The 25,207-nt window shown below is 36.6% G+C and overlaps 1 protein-coding gene across 2 annotated transcripts in view; it reads right to left on the bottom strand.

Moving 5' to 3' along the window:
- The window catches only part of EDIL3 (EGF like repeats and discoidin domains 3), a 605,475-nt gene that overhangs the window by 459,033 nt on the left and 121,235 nt on the right, over positions 1–25,207 (bottom strand). Inside the window, exon 2 of one of the 2 annotated variants that reach the window (XM_063453707.1) lies at positions 18,633–18,761. The exons of the other annotated variant lie outside the window; for it this stretch is intronic. Coding sequence (XP_063309777.1) covers positions 18,633–18,761 — 129 coding nt within the window. The remainder of the gene's footprint in view (positions 1–18,632; positions 18,762–25,207) is intronic. 2 annotated transcript variants of the gene reach the window in all.

The following is a 25,207-nucleotide window of genomic DNA, read 5'->3' as shown; positions in this document are numbered from 1 at the left end:
AGAATTTAAACACATATATATGTATATCTTAAGTCATTTGATCAATTATAATTTGAGGGACCAGCATGACAACCCAGGCAGCAAGTCCTATGTTTATCCCTGTAACTTTCCAAAACACCATAAAACCTGGACATGGGGGGGGGGGGGGGGGGGTATTATTGTACTTGTGAGACTTCGCTGAACATAAATATGTGTGTTATGAAACAGTAAAACTTATCATGAAGATGATATCGCCAGTAAAAGTGCAGTTTTTGTGTAAAAAATGCAAAAAACAAATATGAACGCAAACTTTGGCCATTGTTTGTGACTAAATGGCTACTAAGAAAGACTGGACATACCCCATTTTGAATACCCTGGATTGTCTACTTTTACAAAAGGAATGTCAAGATGGGGATAATTTTCATTCCCGGGCTACCTTATGGTCTCAAAGGCAACATAAGCCCAGCAAATCAATCTGGCAAATTTCAATGGAAATGGGAAAACCCAATATTTGACCCCTGTAAGTTTCCAAAAACTCATAAAACCTGTACATGTGGGGTACTGTGGTACTTGTGAGACAATGCTGAATACAAATGTGTATTTTATTGCAGTAAAACCTTACAGTATTATGACATTCACAATTAAAATATAATACAGAACTTGAAAAATAAATGTTCTTCATTTCTCACACTTTAGATTTTTTGTACATTCAGTTATGTTTCATATATAAATATGTGATAAGAAATGAAAGCCCTGTTTCTCCTGAACAAAATTATATATAATAAGTGTGGGTGCACTTAATATGAAAGAGGTGAATTGTGGTTGAACAACATATAGCGCAAATTTCAGGTTTTGCTTACGTTTTGTTTTGATCACAACTTGTACAATTGACTCCGTCCTTAAAGGGTTAAACCAACAGCTAATTTTACAGCAGAGATACTGTTCACAGAGTTTTGTGATATGCTGTTAGATAAATATTTCATTGCATGATACGTATTTTAAAGGGACACTATAGTCACCAGAACAACTACAGCTTATTGAATTTGTTCTGGAGAGCAGAATCATTACCTTAAGTCTTTTTGCTGTAAACATTGTCTTTTCAGAGATGTAATGTTTACATTACAGCCTAGTGATAACTTCACTGGCCACTCCTCAGATGGCTGTCAGAGATCCTTCCTGGGTCATGGTTGCCTAAAATGCATCCAAACATTCAGTATCTCCTCCCTCTGCATGCAGACACTGAACTTTCCTCATAGAGATTCCTTGATTCAATTCATCTCTATGAGGAGATGCTGATTGTTTGAATTGTGCTGGCTCTGCCCTTGATCTGCCTCTTTGTCAGTCTCAGCCAATCCTATGGGGAAGCATTGTGATTGGATAAGGCTACCACTTCTGCTGATGTCAGCAGGCAGTGGGGCAGGTCTAAAGGAAACAGGGACATTGCATGCAGCTGCAGACTTGAATACAAGTAAGATTTTGCTATTTTAGGGAGACATGAGGGGACCAGAGTGGCAAGATGGTGGTTATAACCCTATAGGTTAAGGAATACATGCTTGTGTTCATGACCCTATAGTGCTCCTTTAAACTGAAAAATACAGTCATCACATACAAAGATAATATGAAGTTGTACAATTTATGTTATTTGGCCCATTCTTAAAAATATTAGTATTTGCCATGATGTTTTCACTGGGTTCCTCAAAAGATAGAATATAGTTTCTTAAGAGTTTTTATACAGTTCTACTTGCTATTTGTTAGATTAAATCTCAGCTTGTACTGAATACCGGTTTGAATGGGTAGATATATAAAAGTATTGCTGGAAAACATGTGCACAAAAGTTTTAAAAGTGATGTAATCGTGAACACTACAGAGGTTTTCATGGCAATTGCTTCTCTTTTAGAACTTTTGTCTCTAAACTGATTTTTATAATTCTTTTGATGTCTAGTCCAGAAAAACAACAAACAAAATATGATCAATCCTTTCACTTAATGAGATGGCAGGCAACATTACTGGACTTTATATAAGATATGAATTTCACATGTAGAAATTTTTTTTTAAATAAATTAAAATTACTCTTTCCAACACACCAACAATACCAGGCTTTCTATCATGTAAAAGTATTATATTATAAGCACCATTACTTGGGATTGATTATAAGCACAGTTTTATTAGGGAAATTTATTTAAAAAAAATGTTTATGTTTTTCAACTATGAAACATATTATTTTTCAGACATTCCTAAATGATAAATACATTTATTTTTTTCCTGGTGAAAGTGTGCAAGTTTTGTCTTCTCTATTCAATACTCAATATTAGGCAGAACCTATTTTCAGAGTACCAGCTGGCTAAACCTACCACACTAGTATTAAAGGGATCCAATGGTTTTCCTGTTACTATATATTTCTGAGGTGCCCCCCTCCCTTGCACCCTCTCCCGTGGCACTGAAGTTAAAACCCCTTCAGTCACTTACCTGAATCCAGCGCCCATGTCCCTTGATGCTGGGTCAGGCCAGCGGGGGAGAACTAATGCGCATGCACGGCAGGGGACAAATCGGATTCTGGAGGTCCTTATGTAGAGCGTGAGGATGTCCAGCATCAGATAACAGACCAAAGGTAGACAGCCACTAAGGGCAGACAGAGCTGCAATGTAGACATTGCAGTTTTTCTGGAACTGCAATGTTTTACATTGCAGCACTAGGTGCAAAAGGGACACAGCACCCAGACCACTTCAATGAGTTGATGTGGTCTGGGTGCCTACAGTGTCCCTTTAACCAGCACCACACAAATCACCCACTAAACTCTTGGCGTGTGGGCCTATGACAGATTACTATTTGAACTTTCAGTTACCATTGTGGACTACAATATTTGGGAAAAACAATATTTGGACAAAACATACCAGCAGTTTAGAAGAAGAATTCTCCAACACGTCCATAAAATCAAAAACATCAACATCACAACTCCAGTGTCCAACCATATCTGTACATCATATGGAGGAGATCCTTCTGATTTGACTATCCAGGCCTTTGAAAGAATAACCACAAACACAAGGGAAGGGGGATTTCAATATCCTTTCATTAAAAAAAAGAATCCAAATGGATTCATGAATTTCAGACCCTGACTCCTGGGGGTCTCAATGAAGAATTAAATTTTTCTCAGTTTATTCATTAACCAATAATCATTTTCAGATTCTTAACAAACTTCCCTCTCTATGTCATGAGATTTATAAACTTATGAACAAAAAGTAATAATTAGTTTTCTTTTATATCATAACTATAGTCAATTCTGCTAGGTTGGCAGTAATCCTCCACAAACGAGTGGGAACACTTTAAACTAATTAGGTTAAGGAATTAAAACAATAGTGAATTAAACTCCACGCAATATTAAACAAGTCGTTTGCAGTTCCCCCAAATCACCTGTCACAAAATATATAATGTTATAAATAAAAGGTCCCTTCAAACCATTGGTAAAGAAGGACATCAAATCCTTCTCAGAGACAACAAACAAGCCTATCCTTTTCCCTCAGAGTCAGTCTCCTTATTTGTTAAGGACCGACATTAAAACATTAGATGTTGAAGAAAAGAAAATGTATATATGTCAGAACGAACATATAATGAACTAAAAACTACTATTGGGAACATAAACCAACACAAACTTACAATCTACCCAATTAGACCATCAAATTTGTAAAATTAAAATGTATTCACAAAAATAATTGATTCTAGCTAAACTTAAATGTCCCCACACTATGAGGCACAAACTGTGGTATGTCACTCCTCATCGTTTCAACTCTGTAGATCAGATTTACATTATCAGATCTAAACGACTTTCATATTTGAATCTACTCGGACAGTCAACAATTACCAGAATTTAATTGATTACAAATATTTACTGCGATTAAATCAAAGCAAAATTATTCATTGAATCCTTCAAAAAGCTCCAGTTCTCCTAATTTCTAGAAAGTATTTATTAACAAACAACAAATCAACAATTATATATATATATATATATATATATATATATAATCCAATGAACATAATATACAGCTTGGTTAATTGTTTCATATCAGAAACAATAGTTTGAATATTTCTTGGCAAAATTACCTGCTAATAAAATATTTCTAGAATAATTAGGAGTCATAAACATCTCGTGAACCTTGAATTACGAAGTGTTGTGGACATAATAAATATAGTCACAAAGATAAAATTCTCCTCACTATGAAAGGGTTAACTGTATCTAACTTCAAAACACTAACCCATTTGTATCAACAATGCATTCCATTGACCTGTATCAAATTTGAATGGACCGATGGGATAATACTTACCCCTATTTAGACCGGACAATTTGCAAATGTCCGGTTCCTCTCTGATGAGCCATGAGGCGAAATGTGCATCATGTACTGACAGCCCCTAGAGGCCGCTTCTGCGATTCTCACTGTGAAAATCACAGTGAGAAGATGCTGATGCCCATAGGAAAGCATTGAGTAATGCTTTCCTATGGGCGGTTTGAAGGCACGCGCAGCTCTTGCCGCGCATGCGCATTCGGCGCTGACGTCAGCAGGAGGAGGAGAGTTCCCCTGAAGAAAGGTAAGTGGCTGAAGGGGTTTTAATTAACCCCTTCAGACCAGCAGGAGGGGGCCATGAGGGTTCTGGGACCTAAGGACTACATAGTGTCAGGAAAACACGTTTGTTTTCCTTGCACTATAGTGGTCCTTTAAGAGGCTCGACAGCCATACAATGAACCTCTTAGAACAGTATAGCTGCTCCAGTTACTGGTACTGGTGCTTTATCAGCTGTAAAATTAGTAGCAACATTTTTTTTCCACGATTATAATTGTGTTTGCAACTTACTAATGCAGAATATTATTTTGTGTGGAGTAACAAATGGTGTGACATGGAATCTTGAGGTCCGAACCCAGAAGTGTTTGCAATCTAAAAGACAGCTAGTTAAGGATTAACCTTTCCTCTATCAAAATAGCGATCTTTGGCTGCAAAGATATTTCTACGACATTCTATTTTCAAAGTAGGAACAGAAGAGTTAAAACAAATTCAATTACTAAATAGTGATTCTGACCTCTAACCTATACTGCATGGACTTTATCAGAAGTGCCTAATATTGAAGTATTAACACTATAATTTACTCTTTTTATTTTGATCCTAGTTGCCATACTGTATCTAAACTACCAGAGTTGTAGATTTTATCATGGTGAAGGTATTGATAAACATCTAAGCAAATATTTTAATAAAAATCTATTAAAGGTCAAGTTTTAAAAATTACCACTGATTCTAGCACCAATATTCACTGGGTACATTTTGCATTTACTCAATAGCTCATACTCCTGATCTATTTTGTATATATCATTTGGATTAAACTAAGGGGTTACCCCCCATTACAGGAGTTATACTATAATTATATTGAACACCTTGTAACTTTCAGATACCATTTCTAAATACGTGGCCTGTAACTTTTTTGCATAGACCATGTATGGGATATTGAATAGAGGGTTATGCATGTTAAATTACATTGATCCAGTGAACATTTATATAGATTCATTTGTTTTGTGTCTTAAAAGCTTAGTTGTTGTTTACCATGCTACAAACCCTATATAGAATTTTCATAAGTTGATGTCTTCTATCGCCACAGTTCTAGAGATGGACAATAATGACACAAAAAGGCAAAATATTGGAGGTGAGTTCGAGATTCATTTGAGTTCTAGATCCACTGAAATTGGGCAAAGAAGACATGCTAAAGGTTTTACTTTATTATTATTCTAAATTTTTTTTGTATGATTAAGGTTTTGCAAAACAGATCAGATCAATAGTAGAATTATTTTTCTGACATATTTTTTGACATTATGTAAAAACATTTATAATAACTTACATGAGTGAATATAAAATGAATATGAAGTTCCATGAGAAGACACCGTACAATTTGTTTGCTGACAACACATTTTATAAATGTTTCACTGAATGCCAGTAAATGTAATGGTATTTGACATCTGTGCTCTACATACCCTCTTTATATGTCTGGTACATTTCTGTTTCAAATCACAGCTGTCCTGAGAACCCAAACAAAATCAAGCAATATTTCAGTGAAGAAAATAACTCAAAGGGACTATATAATTTAGTTGGGTTAACTAGGGAAAAGATAGATAAAACATTAATACTTCCCATACCAAGCACCAAGCAAAAACTAAGCATCAAAGTGTGGTTTTATGGATTTATGGAGAGTAATACAAAGTGATGTGTTGACCATCAACCTCCAATCATTGGGGAAATTAGGTAGGGCATCCAAAACATTTCAAGTTGAAGATGTTTCTTTAACTCACCTACTTTGGATTAACATTTGCTGCTCATTCATGACTCACATCTCACCTTTTAGACAAGAACCCACATAGTACATCATTTACTAAACCAACAACTGACGGAATTGCAAACTAGAGCCGGAAATAGCCCCAACAGAATAAGCCATGTAACTTGGGGCTTGATTCAATATTTTAGGATAATGTTTTCAAATGATTTATCTACAAACTTTCCCTAAGACCCAAACATATGCTAGTTTGATTAGGTAAGTCGTTAGCCTTAGTGATTGAAGTAACAAGTAGCTTTATGTGTGAATCAGAAGTCCTAGGAAACAACAGTGAATGTGAGCAAATCCAAATTCACTTTGTGCATAGGTGTTCCAGGGTTCAATAATCCCCATGTCAATAACCAGACTGTGACATGTAGAAACATGTAATGTAGTACACCAAATTATGTAAAAGGTAAGGCAGTGGGATTATCTGTAGAAGGTGGAACGTGCTGGTAAGGCAGGTATAGGTTTATGTAAGCACAGGATGACCTGATGTTTATATAGTGATATCCTTGAAGGAATAGCAAACAAGAATCGGTAATAGGTGTAGGCTAACAAACCTAATATCCCCTAGGTGTATATTGAGCCGGGATAAACCCCACACAGCATTGATGTGGAGCATCAAGCAACATTTGAACAATACTGCAGTAATGCTTAACGTGATTAGACCTGTAATAATAGGCTAAATGTGAGGTGGACCAGTATTCCTTTTTATTATGAACCCTTTGAGCAGTTAACCGAGAAGCAATAGGACATGACACACAAAATTCTCACACCTACTAATGCAGAATATTATTTTTTGTGGAGGGACATGCATAGTAGAGAAACAAGTGGCGTGACATGGAATCTGGAGGTCCGAACCCAGAAGTGGATGTCAGAGTTCCAAACGATGATTGAACACCCAAACATAGCTGGGAAGGGGGTTAATATAGCCCAGATATACCCCTCTCACAACTTCAGGCATGCTCTCTCTCTTTCTCTCTATAATCTTTTATCAGCATTATAGTAACTACTATAATCCTAATACTTAAATGGTTACTATAACCCAAAAAAGTGTTTTCATTAAAAACTGGTATTGGTTACAGTAACCCTTTCTAAGGTTGTCCATTCCACCAACATAAAATAATAAATAAACAATAAACCTCATCTCCATTCCATCAGCGAGTCCAATGTTCCTCCACCTTAGTGAGGGAGGGCAAGGAGAACTAACTAAGGGGAGGACAGAGGCATCAAATAGGGGCTGTCTGCCAGCATGAGTGCTGGAGACATCTGTCAATGCACATATTTGGCATTAGCCAGCCAGGACCTTTGTTACACCCCTAAGCAGCTAATCCCTGTATGAGCAGCTTTTCAAAGCGAAACACTGCATAGACAGACTCCAGGTACCATGACCACTTCAAAGCAATAAAGTGTTCATGGTTCTTAAGTTATTTTGTGTTTCTATGTTAAAATGAACTAGACTGTATGATTGTACGTGCTATAAAGACATCTACCCTAACATATATCCTTATAAACATCTTCATTTGTATAATTACCACCTCGCCAATCCTGTCTAGTATACCTTAGAATGTAGTACTCCGAAACTACTAATCATTTATTTTAAATTAACCAAATTATATAAATCTCATATATATCAGCTATAAATTCATGTTGTTCAAATGGGAGAATAGCTTGAGCAACTATTGGCTCAGTAAAAGCTGTATGTTATAACATATAAGCTTGCTTTATGTGAAGATAACGCATCACAGTGTTCTGTTCTAAAAAGTGGGGAAAAAAGGTGAAAGGAAGGAGTCATTAATGGAATGTGCTTGCTTGTCACATTGGTCTCCATGGCGATTAATCCTAGTATTCCACTTTTTAGAACAGAACACTTTGACAAAACTCCCACATGGCGTCCACTTAAACAGGGACAACTGCATGCCATGGTGGTCGTGGTAGTAATAGAAGGTATAACGAGCCAAACAAAACACCTCTTCACTGAGAAACTAAATATTTTAATGCAAAATATATTTTTATTAGGAGAAATGTTGAGAAAGGAGACAAGAGAGGACTCGTAGGTCTAGATAAACATAGGCATCAGATGGTCGCGCAGGACCCAATGGGTAGTCAGAACACAGTGAATATGATAAACAGCGGGAAAAAAAAAAAGTAACAGAAACTACATAGCATCGTAAGCAATTATTTCAAATATTCATCAAACCATAGTATTGTAGCTGCTTTTTCTAAACCAACATTTATCTACACCCCAATCCACCTCGCTCAAACTCCAGTAAAGCAATAAACATATAGATAAATACCAAAATATTTATATAAATGAAACATACTATGACCAGAAATACCAAGACAGCAATGCCAAACTGAGAAAAAAAAATATAAAGATTAGAAAATCCTACCCACGTATTCATAAATTATTTCATATTTAAATCTATATCCTCAAGAGGCAAATATGTTCATCACCCTAAGTTCAACAGGATGTCTAACATTCCCCTGCATCCAAGCATGAACTAAATGCATATAAAAGATGTTTTTATATCCTAATACAAATCATGAATCCATTATTCATAAGAATATCATGAAAAGAAAGAAAATATATAAGAATAGCGAAGAAGAAATACATAAATTAATAAATACATAAATGTACATATTTTTAAATTTCACGCATACACACAATCACAAATGTGTATATATATACACACACACACACACACACACACACACGTATATACAATTATCTCCATCCATATACACATCCAAACTCACAGATACATATACACATGTATATACAAACTAATATCTGGGCACACGTGTCTAATCTCTGTGCCCTTACTTAATGGTCTGCTCTGTAATCTCTTTATGACAAATAAACCATACAGGGGTACCAAGTCTCAATATGTTTATCACTATTCTACAATAATTCTGCCCGTAGTGTCTCAGCAGCCTGGATCTCTTCAACAATCGACAGCCATTGTTATATTGTTGGGGTAGCTGTTTGCTTCAAAAAAGCAGGTACCAACGATTGTGCTGCATTAATTAAATGTACTGACTTCTTATATTTTGGAGAGCGATAATGGTGTTGCATGTAGGAGGACATGGTCGATCTCAAATGGAGGTACCTCTCCAAGAATAAGAGCTACTTTAGCTCTGATCACAACCCAGAATGGTGTGATAAGGTGACAATCCCACCATAAGTGTCTTACTGTACCAACCTCTTTACTGCATCTCCAACACATATCTGATACGGAGGGAAATATTCTATGCAATAATACCAGTGTTCTGTACCAAAATAAGAGTAATTCGTAGTAAAGTTCTTGATATCTAGAAGTGACAGATATTTTATGACATAGAAAATAATTTTCTCCCACTGTGAATCAGTAAAAACTTTGCCAGTTAATTCTGACCACTGTTCTGACCGAAATGTCTGAGTAATCAGTGAATTAATTAGTGGTTAATTCTGACCGAAATGTCTGAGTAATCAGTGAATCTCTACTTTAAGTAGAGGATGTGTGGGTTCTGGAATACCAGATCACCAGATTTGGTCTGATGTCTTATGTCAGTCACTAATTCTTTGAAGAGATGCAGCCAGGTAATACTTTAGAAAATCTGGGAGTGCTAAGCCTCCCCGTGGTTTTTGTAGGGACAAAATGTCATGTTGCAACCTAGGCCTTCGCCCCTTCCAAACATAACGTAACACTATAATCTGTTAAGTAGAGAAAAAAGTCATTGGGACCACTATAGGAATTGTTTGAAATAAAAACAATAGTCTGGGGAGAATATTCATTTTCACAACTGCCACTCGACCCTGCCAAGAAATAAACGGGTAATGCCAACGTTTTAAGTCTGTATGTATTCTATCCAATAGTGGCCGAAAATTTAGCTGGAAGATCTCTCTTGGATTAGCCGATATCCATACCTAAATATTTCATCTGGCTTTCACACCATTAAAAAAGGGAAACGAGTCTTAACAATGGGACACTCCCCACTGGGGATGAATGCATTCAGTATCTCACACTTGGAGAGGTTCAGTTTAAAACCCGAAAGTGTTCAATATGCTAGCAGTTCTCTTAGAAGATTAGGTAAGTTGGAGCTAGGTTCTTCTACAAAAAAGAGAAGGTTGTTCGCGTACGCCGCTACCTTATGTTCAATTCCTTTCCAATGGAAGCCTTTTATATCTGGATTATGCCACATATTTACCAGGAGAGGCTCTGGGGTAAGGGCAAATAATAGAGGCAAGAGCAGGCACCCCTGTCTTGCACCATTATATATTTGAAAACTATCCATAAGTGTCCCATTAACCCTAACCCTAGCAGTCGGGTTACTATAAAGTGCCTTTATCCAATATAAGAATTTCCATCCTAATCCAATTTTGTGTAATGTTGCCAACATAAAAGGCCAGTTCACTGGTTGAATGCCTTTTTGGCATCCGTTTGGATTGTAAACACTCTATCTCGTACTTCTCATACAGGTATAAAATCCTGGTGAACTAGTCTCGGTAGAAACTGCTGAATTCCAGATGCTATTTTTTTAGATAACAGCTTTATATCAACATTAAGGAGGGAGACTGGTCTATAGCTCCCACATGCATCAAGATCTTTACCTGGTTTAGGATTAACGGTTATTATTGCTGCGAGTGATTCATGGTGTAACATTTCCCTGGTTAACAATGCATAAAAAGGCTTTCATCAGCTTAGAGAGCAGTAGGTGTCCAAATTATTTATAGTAGCTTACAGAGAATCCATCTGGACCCGATGCTTTACCTAATTTTGCATTTTTGATTGCTATCTGAACCTCTTCCTCAGTGATTGGGGTGTCGAGTGAATCTGCCTCCTCCTTGGTGACTGAATCAAGAAAGTGCTCCTCTAGTTATCATTCATTTTCATCACTCATTTAGGTAATTTCCCCCCCTTATTGGCATGCATATAGAAGAACCCTTTGTGTAATGCTCTCGGGAGAAAATTTATTTGGAATGCAACTGCAGATGAAAACATAAATTTGATGCTGTCACTTTAAGAAAATATAATTTATTTAAATAAAAGGAAATTAACGTTGGCAGTCTTTTGCAGCAAATAGGTTTTGAAATAATAATGCTTGAAATCTTGTTTCAGAATTGCAACACAAGAATATAGCAATTATAAATATAAGGAAATGCTTAAATCAGCAGCAAACTATATAGTCCAAGTGACTTCAATAAGGAATGTTTAGCAGTAAGTAGTATAGTCCATATGACTTCAATAAGGGTGCCAAGCAGGTGACGCCTGTAGTACAAAAGTATCAGTCTCTTAGTATATAGAAATAAGTTAGTTATGAATTATCCTGGTATGCCAATTGATTTTTCAAATAGATATAGCAAGTAAAATCTCAGAGGCAGACTTTGGATAACCCTTATCCTTCCCAGAAACTTGTGACTAGAACCAATTAGTAATTACAATCATAGGAAAATTATCTCCCCTTTATGAATGATGGGAGTTGAAGTCCTTCCAGTGTAGATTGATGTATGGTTCCTTGAAGTAACTGAAGAGATGCAGGAATCCCAAGTTAAGTCTGTTTCTTGGCAGTGGTAGAGTAGAATGGAGCATATACATGAACAAAGCCAGAGGTTCAGTACACAGGAGTTCAAATGAGCAGAGTTCTGCAGTGAAACAGCAACAATATAGTAAGAAGCGAGAGCTCATCAACTGGAGAGGGAGGAGGATCGGGAGGGGGTGGGGGAAAGGGAGAAATTGATTGAGCACCTGAGATCAGGTGCAGCTTGCTTTTAACTAAGGAAGGGATTACATCACAAGCATATGGGGCCTAATCGCTAAATGTCGATCTGGCTGGAATTAAATATGGAGGAATTCCCAAACAACCTGGGGGAATCCTGACACTTTGGAGCGTTGCATATTCCTAAAATATTTCTTATTAAAAAGCTCTGCTAACTTTCTCCTGTTCTCCAAAGGTTCTCTATATGCTGCTTCCACCCGGACCCGTTTATGATGAGCTTCCAATCGAGATATGACATCTATGAGTTCATTAATTTGTTTTTGATTCTCCTTCTTTATATGCTTAGCCAGCTGAATAAAATGACCTTTTTAGTGTACTCTTATGTGCTTCCCAGATTGTCATATCCAACATTCCTTCTGAGCAATTCTGGTCAAAATATTCCTGCAGATATTTCGATGCTTGTTTTACAACTTTCCTATCGAACCATAGGTCCATTTTACTGAGCGGTATAAAGGTAAATCCAATGTTCTGACCAAGTCGAGGTACCTATTTCGATTTTCTGTAGCTGCATGAGTCTCTCTTGTCGGATGAAAAAATAATCTATTCTATAGTATCCATGGTGGACTGCAGAATAATAAGTGTAATCTTTCTCTTCTGGGTGTTTAACCCTCCAACAGTCTATCAATCTCAGATCTCGTAGAGCTCTACGAATACTTTGGATTGTTAACTGAGATATGCTACTATGTCCTGTAGAATAATACAATATAGGATCCACATTAAAGTCTCCCCCCAATATTAATGTTCCCTCAGCAAATTGTGAATTGTGCTTGGTTTCGATTTGTAGCATATATGGAAGTGAATGTATAGCTCCAATCCGTGATTTTGCCTTTCACAAAAAGATACCTACCCCCCGGGTCCCCTTCCTTATCTATCTCTAAGAATTGCAAATGAGCTTCAAATAAAATTGCCACGCCAGCCTTATGGGAAGTAGGACGATTACTAAAATAGTAATATTTATTCTTCAGTATAGATGCTGCTCCACTCAAGAAGTGAGTCTCCTGAAGAAAAGCAAATTATTTTTTTTTAAATTTATTTTTGAAGTTCCGTAAGGAGGTGCGATTTATGTTGCAGAGTGTTAAGTCCCCTGCAATTCTGCGAGAGACCTACTACGGGTGCAGAGCGCCTGGTCACGTCACACACTAATCCAGTGATGGTAGACAGCCAGGAGAGAAAAAAAACAACTAATAGGTAAGTTGTATTGTCTCCCGGTCATGTCCCACCGTAACCCAGTAATGTGAGGCAGCCAGTAGAGAAAAAAAAAAGAAGAAGATTAATGATCCCTCAAGGGAAAAAGAAACCCACAAGAGAGAGAAAAAACATTTTTTATTTTAAAAAAAAAAGGTGGACCTGTGTGTCTGTAGAGGCAGCTAGCACCGTACCTCACTGGACTTACTCAGGTAGAACAATAGAGCGAGCTCCCCACAGTTACCTATACTCACACGAGTATGGTTGGGGAATGCAGTCTAGTCCAAACAAAACATGTTATTATAAGTTTCAATAGCATTCTCTTATCATAATTTCACATAATATATAGTATTGTTAAAATCTGCTTTATGTTGCATAACAATTATCTGTTCTACATATGTACAATTGTAATCAATTTTAAATAATATATGTAGCATTCTGTCTGTTGTTGCATTTTACATTGTTATTACCCCAACAATATACAACAAGTTCTATCATTTAATGGAGTCCAGATCACTTTCAGTACAGATGCTGCTAGTGCAATATAACTTATCAGGAATATCTTATTTGATCTAGGAGAAATTGACACTTTCAAATTATTTAATAAAGCGAGACATGTCAAGTATTTAACACTGTAATACCCCCCAAAAAATTATCTTAGTAAATTATGTTTTCAGTAATTTTTCATGACATAAAGTGCTGATACCGAAGGGGTCACAAAAGATACACTGAACAGTTTTCGCTCACAGAACTTTGTAGCTTTGGAATACACTTCTAGATATAAATAACATTCCACCAGTGCAACATTTCTAAAACATTCTACCAAATTTAGTTAACAATACATCTTTTATTGAAATAGCTGCTTTTGTTTCTTTTTTTTTTTGTTTTACTTTTTGCATTGTATCTAATCTAATAATCATCTACTGGCTCGGAATTCAACAGAATAAAACAGGAACAGGTTCCATTGTTAGTTTTTTTAATAATTATAATACATTAATATTATAATTAAATCACATACTTTTTACTCTTTATTTATAATAAGAGTTCATTAACAATTATAGGAGAAAAAAGAAACCAACACAGTCATTAAAAAGGAAGTATCTACAAAAGCTGACAGACTCAGTTTAAAATATAACAATCATAAGAACATAGAAACATAGAATGTGACAGCAGATAAGAACCATTCGGCCCATCTAGTCTGCCCAGTTTTCTAAATACTTTCATTAGTCCCTGGCCTTATCTTATAGTTAGGATAGCCTTATGCCTATCCCACGCATGCTTAAACTCCTTTACTGTGTTAACCTCTACCACTTCAGCTGGAAGGCTATTCCATGCATCCACTACCCTCTCAGTAAAGTAATACTTCCTGATATTTTTAAACCTTTGCTCCCCTAATTTAAGACTATGTCCTCTTGTTGTGGTAGTTGTTCTTCTTTTAAATATAGTCTTCTTCTTTATTGTGTTGATTCCCTTTATGTATTTACATGTTTCTATCATATCCACCCTCTCTGGTATTTCCTCCATGTTACTTACTGTTGTATGTACTAAAAAATAATTTAGAACATTTACAAAATTGCACCATTATTTACATATATATAGCATATGATGTTGGGTCAACATCGCAATTTCTATCCAGGATTACCTAAAGAGGATAATTAGATAAATATACATTAATCTTCTCATTGGAAACCTATTCTTCGATTTTGATCAATCTTTGTCAAGTCACTTTTCACGTCAATACCACTTCCTGCCATGTTTTTCTGACTAGCAAGAATAGTGAGAGATTGAGTGTATGGGGCTGACATTGAGATGAATGGGGCTGGTTGATGGATATAAGCTACATTTGATGGGTAGGGACAGTAGTGTGGGATGAGAGCTGCAGTGAGGGTAAGGTACTGTAGTAGGGGGGTTGAGGCAGTGGTATGGGGAGCTGCTGTTTGATTATAAGGGCTGTAGTAGGGGGGTTAGAGGCTGTAGTAGGGGCTATGGGCTGTAGTAGAGGGTAGGAGGGGCTGTAATTGTGGATATAGGGACTCTAGTGGAGGAAAGGGACTGCAGTGGAGGAGAGTAGGAGCTGCAGTAGAGGTAAGGAACTATAATGGGGGGTTAGATGCTGTAGTAGGGATAGGGATTTTGGTTTGGTTTTAAGGGCTGTTAGGGGCTGTAATGGGGAGTAAGGTTCTTTAAGAGGAGAGTTATGGGCTTAAAAATAAACCCACTAATTTATTCCCCTCTTCCTGAGGCTTACCTTGGGCCAAGGAGGGGGGATCCTGTTCCTTGGTTGTCCGTTGGGAAATATGCTGTTTAGCTTGCTCCTTTTGGCCCTTGAACACTGCTAGCCAAGTGGGAGGGGTGAATCCTAAAATGAGGCACAGGGCCTAAAACACAGGGCGGGGCCTAGTGACGCCTTGCATCTGCCCAGGATCAGCTCTGTTCTTTGTTTTATATTGGACAGCCAAGTTACACTGCTGTTGCCCACCCCTTGTGTGACTTACTAACAGCTAATTAGTTTGTGAGGGTAGCTATGAATACCACTTTGTATGGCAGTAGATATACTGCCTTTTAGCTGAAAACAGTAATGTGAGTTGTAGGCGTAACACTCTCCTAGACATGGCAGGTGAGCTTGCACTTTTATTTTATTTACAGTGGTACTAAAATCCTCTGTTATTAAAAAGTGAAAAGGGAATTATAGTAGCACACAAGTAAAACATTTTTAAAATGATTTCTATATTTGGCTTGATAAATATTTGCTGATGCCCAAACGTAGTGTGAGTTTTAGTCCAGGACTTATTTCTGTGTAACTAGAGGTTGTAATTAAATGTGATTTGTTTTGTATTACAAACACATTTGTGTATGATACAAAATAATAGAAACATTTGGCATAACTTGGGATGAATGACATTAGGGCACTTATTTTCTTAAACACTAAAGGGCTTGTCTAACTTCATAACTAAAACCAAACTAGAAATGTGATAATGTGCTCGTTCAATGGGAATTTCCATCTTTTGTATTACGTGCACCTATTCAAATATAATATATATCATATCATAATTATATAAAGACATAACTAATCAATTAGTAGGAAACAAACTATGCAGAAATAGGGGGAAACTGACTGAGTGAACATTTTCACAATTTTGTTTCTCTTTTATTGTGCGTACATTTTTATTAACAATTTAAGTATTACATACAATCATATAGGACAATCAAGAGAAAAAGTAGTACAGGGGTATGCAGACAGGTACATGGGTGACTACCCTCTCTCATTAATTAGCCTAATGAGGCATTATTTGAGTAAGGCAATAAGTGTTGTATCAAGTTCCAAAAATCAGGTGGGGTGTCCATCTCTCAAAGTGTGAATTCAAGACTCCCTGATTATGTGTTCCCCTAGACCCAATAGGAGATGGGAAGGGGAGATATTATAAGGGAAGAAAAATAAAGGGTGGGGGGTTTGGAAGTAGTGAAGGCACAGGTGTGGATAGATATGGAAGACATGAGGAGTGGATAGGTGTGGTGTGTGCTCAGTATTTGCTAAGGACAGTGACCAGAGATATATTCTATCCAGGGTGCCCAAGTGGATTTCTTCCCCTTGTTGCACCCAATGCATGATACTGGGGGCAGATATTTTACCCCAAAGGAGCGGGACCAGGTCCTTCACAGCCATTAGCATGTTTCATGAGGGATTTTTTGTAAGTCCATAATGAGAGAGGGGCTCTGCAAAAGGAATAGGTTGAAGGTACACAGAACCTTTGGCTCTGTGATTTATTAAATTCATTTGCATATCACTCTCCAAAATGGGGATATGATGGGCCAAAACATATGTAGCATGGTGCTTAGATCCTCCAGCATTTTTTTGAATGGTATGGGAAGATTGTGCTTTCTTTTTCCTATCCCTATTTCACGCCCCACTTGATTTTTTTTTTTTTCCTCAAGGCCTGTTAGAGGGGAACATCCATCTCTGCATGAATCGTGGTCTGAAGAATGGAGATCAGAGAGATGAGGTTGTTTCAGGTGGTGATCTTCCAGCAGTCATGAATTGTGCCTAGTCAGGTTCTACGCTTGATGCCTCTGAGGAGACTAGGGAAGGCGCATATTGATGCCTACCACCCAGGTCACCTGAGTACTGAGAAAATCATCCATCCGGCCAGTTAATCACAGGGGACATGCCCCTGGGTTTTATACTCACATTTCTGTTGCGGCACATAGCTATTGCAAACTGAGTCAGGGGCTATGTGGACGGAGCTCCATTCTCCTGCAACCACACCTCTCTACGAGCAAACCAAACATCTCTCATTTGTATTTTTTTACTAGTGCAGCTAAAGACTAATATATCAACAATGATTATTTATTTGTCCTAATTTTGGAAATACATCATAAGCCTTGTTTTTTTGTTTATTTGTGGCATGAAAATGACCTACATTTCAAAGAGGGCATTACATACCTTTTGAAATAAAACTCATAATTTAATATAGATGGATTGTCTATTGCAGTCACAAAGCACAAAACAGATACTCTAGCTAGATAGATGGATGAATAAATACAGACAGATGGACGGACAAAGAGACAGATAGATAAAAAATAAATAGATGATTGATAGAAACCTTTTTTAATGATCCTGTGTATCTCTTGTTGGTAGAGAATTGCCATTAATGAGACCACCAGGGTAAACCCGCAGCCTGTACATTGTAGACTACTTACAGTATACTGTGTGATCTAAGCATCTCCCCCTGTGCTGTTTAGCCGAGCTCTATGACAGATAACAGTTCTGCAACTGTTCTTTGTGTGCCTGATGATATAATTCTGAAACTGGTTTCTGACCACACAGACAGTGCGATCAGACATAGAGGGGATTCTTGGAGACCCTTCCAGAGGGGTCCTTAAGACGCTGCCCTGCCCCAATATCCCTGGCAACCAGCAATGCCAACATTGATGCCTGAGGGGGTGGAAGAACACAGCATTTTAGAAGGATGTGACAGTGTTAAGTTAAAGCTCTTTCCACATCCAAGCAGTAAACTTGGAGCCATTAAATCTGGTCCCTGCTGACAAAGGAGAGTCCCAGGTATCAATTGATTTCAGGGATTTAACCTTGCTCTCACCCAAACTTCAGGACATTCTTAGTTGTCCTAATTGACTTTAAAGCCCACTCTTTTTTCCGGATGATATGAAACATCCAAAGCATAGGTTATGCTGAAAATGACCAAGGTACAAAAACCAACTACAGACTGTACAGTGTCAACCTTTTGGGTCTAAAAAAGCACATTTAGCAATAAATATCATTGGTTATTTATTGGATAAGATATGAAAGTTGACATGAGTGATATTACATAGAAAACACGGTACACTCTTTTCCATAAGATTGCACTTACCAACCTCCACAACACTAGAACAGTTGAAATCACTGAAGCCAGCAGGACACTCACATGAATAGGTTTCATCAGATAAACCTACTAAACAGATCCCCCCATTTTGACATGGGTTGTGGTCACACACATCACCTGTAAATTGTAAAAAAAAAAAAAAGAAAAAAAAAGAGAGTTATTGTAAAAACAAATACCCTAAAATGCAGATATCAACCTGTATTTTTCTTTAACTTGAATAATAAAAAAAATATAGAATTCCAACGTTCATTGACTGCATTGCTAGGTTACATTTCACACGTTAAGAGCACAGCTTTTGATTTATTTCTCATGCTAACACAAACTGAACAAAAGTGTTAGTTTATCATATATTCAATGCTATATTTAGCAACGATCTTGCTGGATAAGTTGCTTTCAGTTGACTTGTGACATGAATAAGTACTTACACAGTCTAACAACTTTTTTTCACAAGAGTTCCTTCAAACAGAAGGAAATGGAATAAAAACAGACATACTGAAAATTAAAGAAGCAAAATAAATTTGTGCATTTCAGAGTCCCATCTGATCCTTTTAATGTAAAACCTGAAAGTACAGAGCGCTGGATAACAGAAAAATACAGGCATAACATGATTTAAGGCCATACCTTTCAGTGTTTCCTGATGCCTACATTAAACTAAAAATACAGTCTGAACCAATTTCCTACTGTTACTTCGAAATTGGAAAAAAAATTCCTGTTGACTTCAAAATTGCAATCCAAAATCTTTTGGATTAACAAGCAATTTACGATGTCTAAATTTACTTTTGTAGGAGAGAGTGAGCAAATCTTAAACACTATAATTTGACTCTCTATGTTTTACTCTGTTCACATATTTCGAGTTTTGTTGGTTGTGATTGCTTGATTGCGTATAGTATTTGTGTCTGTTAGTGTAACAATATTCACTATGTAACCACATCCGAAGATTAAATTGAAATGTTTATTATTTTTCATTTTGGACCTCTAAATAATGAATGGTCAATTATTTCATATTAACTTTCAAATCCTAATTAACTTATATGAAAAAAAAAAACTATATGACCATCTTTGCTTAAAAATAGGTTATTATTAAATCTGGTAATGAGTCCTTTCCTTACGAAGAATAATCTATAATATTGATCCTATTGTAAAGAATAGTTGTACTGCTGTATGTGAAATCTCTTTTTGTTTAAGTATCGCTGGATGACTTATGGTACCTACTACATTTATATTAAGTAATTGCCCACTAGAGGGCAGTCTTTATTTGCCCTGGATATATTTTATAATGTTAATACCATTTTCTTTCAAACATACCTTCTCCTAGTGGGAAAAAAACTAAACAAAAACAAACCTATACTTTTATCACAATCCATAAACCTTTCCATGCTGTGTGACATTGCACAGTTAACCAGTATATTGTCTCCAAATATTTACAAGCTCGTTTTGTTTCCTTAATTGAAAACAAATTACAAATCACAGCTCATAATACAGATACGAGAACAAATAATGTAATCTTGTGTGCTACTGTTTTTGAAACAGTCATTCGAGTAAGAAATAACCTGAAAGTGCATATTTTCAGACCAAATAGTAGTGTTATTACATTGGTGATGAGTTGAGCGTCAATAAAATGTGTGTGCAGTGATGATAATTAACTGTATAGCGTAAATGGCCAAGGACTGAGTATATCATCAGTTGATATGGACGTCGTGGGTTTAGTGAAAGAACGGATGAAAATGTTCTAAACTGCTGTTAAAATTGAGAGAATCGAGAAAAAAATACTAATAAAAAAATCATGTGTGATTTGTAATTTTAAGTACAAAAATGTAATTATCAGCTGTTGACTCTTTAAATTTAAAATGTGCAGTTTATCTTCTTTTATATGTGATTTTTAATAAAAGCGTCAGGAAGTAAAATAAGTCATGATGACAGACCAATCAGAGGGAAAGAATATACTCGAATTCCTACTCTTGGGTTATGACATTATCCTTGGATAGCTCATAAATCCAAAACGTATTATGTATTATAAAAATCTTACCATGAATAATTTTGAACTTGTGTTTGCCAGGCCCATATATTTGTCAGTTAGGTAATACAAAATATACTTTCTAAATTATATATTAAAAGATAGAGAATCAGTTCTTGACAACTGGTATCTTTTCAAAATATACTTTAACTTTACTGCTATAACATAGGGTTCCTGATTTTCCTCAAGGAAAATAATACCAATTTCACATCATCCTGCCAAGTCGCCTGTACTTAAAGGTGTTTTGAAGTAAAAAGATAATGACTATATGTCAATGTCATTTATGTGATATGAACGCCACCCATACATCAGAGTCATGTTCTAAAACCTGTCATTGAACTTGTGCTTAAGTTATTGAGAAACAATGCAATTCTGAGCACATTGAGAAGAGATGGATTTTAAAAATAGAATTGTTTTAATTTAAAATCTTTAATATGGTTAAAAAACATGAAACCAACATTTTTTCCATCCAGTAACTTTTTTCTTTTGTTTTTATTTTTCCCATAATGCCCACTCAGTCTGTAGGCTGTCTTTGCATCATGGGAAATGTTGTCCACGAACCTTTAGGTATTATAGCCTTCGCTATTATCTCTTACTTTGTTTCTAGATTCCCTTCTTTTCCTGAACTGGTTCAGGCCTTTTCTTTCCCTCCCATTTTAACGTCTATCTCTATTCTGGAATCCACTATGTTCCCTCTAATTTGGAGAATAAAGTGGTTATAGTTATTGTAGCATTGAGTTTACATCAAGATTATAGTCTCTACATTTAACAAGAACATGATCGTTCAATAACATTAGAATAAGAATGTTTTAATCATATGCTTACAAAATATAACAACCAGGAAATAAAGTCTTGCTTTTAAGTATTTACATGGTACATAAAAAAAAATACATCAATACTCAAACTGACAAACATACCTGGCTGAGTTAGTTGCAATATTTGTCTTGCAAGATGTTTCATGCAAACGCATATGTTACAGTCACAGTTTTACAGCCTTAATAAAAGAGACATGTTATCTTCTTCTACTGATTGAAAAGCTTAACACCTTTGGGTCTACTGTTCTGCTTACAAATCTGTGTGCAATATGTTTTTTACATAAGTACATTTGTTTTGCATGAACCAGTTATAATCTCCTTTCTTTTTTTATTTTGTGCAAATAACCATACAGGGTGAGTTACTAAAATGAGAATTCAAAGTGAATTAAAAATGTAAGGGTCAAATTGGAAAAAATCAGTTTAACTACTTTGGCCTTAAAGGGACACTACAGGCACCCATACCACTTCAGCTAATTGATGTGGTCAGGGTGAAGTGTCCCATGTTTCTTAAACCTGCAAAAGTAATTCATGTGTTTTTTTAATAAACTGCAATAATTAACTTTGAGGGTTAACTTCACCTCCAGTGGCAGTGTACCAGATAGCCATATGAGGTTGAGTTAACCCTCAAAGGTAATCATTGCAGTTACAATTTAGTTTTCTAAATATTATCTTAGTCCAATAAAAAGATATCATTCCATACTGCAATATTATGCTAATTATAATATGCATCTTGTCTACGCGACAAGCTAATCAGCTGTGTCTAATTAGCTACAGCTCATCTAATCAATTTTTTTTTAGTAAATCTCACATTACAATCGTCTTATTCTGATGTTTCCTTTCCTTTTTTTAAGGGCTACTTATTAACAACTCATGCTCAGGCAGCAAAAAGACTTGCTGAGCGTATAAAAAAAAGTCTTCATTACTAAGAATCCCTTGGTTTGTACTAGAAAGCCACCCCATGTAATCCTTGTTTAACATGCATTTCAAGATGCAACCAAGTGATTGATAGATCAAAAAAAAATGTATTCAGCATATGACCTTTGACTTTATGTTTTAGTTTTTTTCCAAATGGCTTCTTTTGTGGTTAGTGTTCATGTGCGGACTTGCAATGACAGCACTCTTTAAAGGTACAGTATATAAGAAGGCATTGGCACATGAAGTATTTACTGCAACATTTCCTCAGCACCTGAGGTGAAACAAAACATATTAATCATGTGTAAATATAGAAATTGAAATGTTTTCAAGCATCCCTGGTGTTATTAGAAATAATCATTTAATTTCCATCAGTTTCACAATTTCTCTGATTTAGCTCAATCAGATGTATTGTTGCTCCTGTCACTTTAACAAACAGAACTAGGAAGTAATTAAACAAAGAACTGCAAATATTAGTGAAATTATTTTTAGGGACTACACCTATGTTTCATGTATAGTTTTTAAGGGCAAAAATATTGACATAGAACATTGGAATTATGACAGTGAGTGAATGATAGTGATGTTAGATGTAACTCTTATCATAGCCACCTCAGAAGTGGTTCTGGTGACAAGACCCTGTACCTGGAGACTGCTTTTCAAAAAATGTTTTGCCCTAGAGATACATACTTTATTTCAATGCACAGGGTCTCCTCTCTGGTCTTTCAAATAGTAAGCTTGAATATTCTCTTCCAGCCTGGCAATATCAGTTGTGTGCTGTTTATTGAACAATCCACACACACAGCATGCTAAGCTCAACACACTGGTTAGGCTGCCTATGGCTGGATGTGTTAAAGGGACACTCGAGGCACCCAGACCACTTCTGCTCATTGGAGTGGTCTGGGTGCCAACTCCCACTACCCTTAACCCTGCAAGTGTAATTATTGCAGTTTTTTATAAACTGCAATAATTACCTTGCAGGGTTAAGTCCTCCCCTAGTGGCTGTCTACTAGACAGCCACTAGAGGGCACTTCCTGGTCCCTAGCACAGATTATCTGTGCTAGAGCGTCGCTGGACGTCCTCACGCTGTGTGAGGACCTCCAGCGTCACTCTATTCCCCATAGGGAAGCATTGAAATTCATTTTCAATGCTTTCCTATGGGGTGCGCCAATGCGCATGCGCGGCATTGCCGCACATGCGCATTAGGTCTCCTCGACCGGTGGGCGGGATCAGTCTCGCCCACCGGCCAACGGAGGAAAAAGGTGGAGTGGCGGGGGAGGAGAAGGCAGCGACGTGGGACATGTCGCTGCCTGAGGTAAATGACTGAAGGGGTTTTCACCCCTTCAGCAACCGGGGATGGGAGGTGGGAGGGAGAGGGACCCTCCAGTGCCAGGAAAACGGATTGTTTTCCTGGCACTGGAGTTTCCCTTTAAACACACACAGTATCAAAGCTCCTGCTCTCGGACTATTTAATCCTCTGACTTCCTAAAAATAGAAAAAATAAATAAACAGGTTTATAATAAAGAAAATAATTAAATAGGTTGTAGATTCTGCCCTTTGCCCTTCTTAGGTTCCGAAGACAGAGGGAAAAAAAGACAAAAGCACATGCCTCCCAAATGTGCCACAAGCTATGCAACACAAATTCTCCAGACGATGCTCTCTCCCCCTCTGAGTTTTCCCATAACAGTCCAGATTTACAATAGAATGGAATTGTTTTTTTGTTTTGTTTTCTTGCTGTTTTACAACTATCTTAGCATGCTTGTTTCACTGTTGGCCAAAAATGATATAAACTGTTAAAGGGAGGAAGTTTGTCATTACAAATTTCTGTTAATTAAAAAAAAACAAGGAATTTAAAAAATAATGTAATACTGTTGAATATTTGCTCCTGAGTCTGCTCAAAAAGTTTTTGATCACGGTTTTTGGCCCCATCTATGGTTCAGATATGGAAATATCTTTTAGTTTTTAGTATTCATTCTATAAATTTATTAAATACCTATGTAGTTCATCTTCAACTGAATTAACCATTATTTGTTTTGATCTATTCCCGGTCCTGATGTAGCGAGACAGTGGTGTCCGAGGCACCGGAATTGTAAGCATTTGAGGCTCCGTTGGCACTTCTCAACGGGTGCCTAAGTAGCCTCGCTCTTCTTCGTTACCCACCTTGTCTCCATGATGTGTGTGACACTGAGAGTTGTGTTACGTAATTTTCTAAAACTACCTCACACCTAAAGTAATGTGTACAGTCTATACAAATTGCTTTAGGCATGAGGTGTATTCTGTAAAATTATGCAACGCAATGCAGTAATCAGTGTCACACACATCATGGAGACGAGGCTGGCAGGTAAAGAGGGGCGAGGCTATTTAGATGTACCAGTATGATACCATATATCATACATCATATTTACATAATGCCCATTAATAGCATGATTTCCCATCTAAAGATACCGGGTAGTATCTTAAAATGGAAAATCACACAATTAATAGGCATTAGGTAATTCACCAATAAGAATTACATGAGGACAGTATGGCCGTAATTAGCAAGAAAAATAATGTCAAATGTTACATGGCAATGTTTATTTGCCCCGTAGTGTTAAAAAACTAGAATGTTTGAAAATGTAGAGCTTTATGTCCCGGGATTTTGTTGGTAAGAATCAAATCAATATCACGGAATTTACAGATGACATTCTACAGATGACATTCTACAGATGACATTCTACAGATGACATTCTTCTCTGCATATCTGACCAAAAAATGCTTTAGATTTGATAAAGTGAAAACCTCCCAAAAGCGTTTCAATACAAATTTTAATTAAAAAAACAAAACAT

This window comes from Pelobates fuscus, chromosome 5 (genome assembly GCF_036172605.1).
Source record: "Pelobates fuscus isolate aPelFus1 chromosome 5, aPelFus1.pri, whole genome shotgun sequence".
Taxonomy (NCBI): Eukaryota; Metazoa; Chordata; class Amphibia; order Anura; family Pelobatidae; genus Pelobates; species Pelobates fuscus.
Note: the sequence above shows the minus strand (reverse complement) of the source record. Positions and strands in the feature narration are given on the sequence as shown.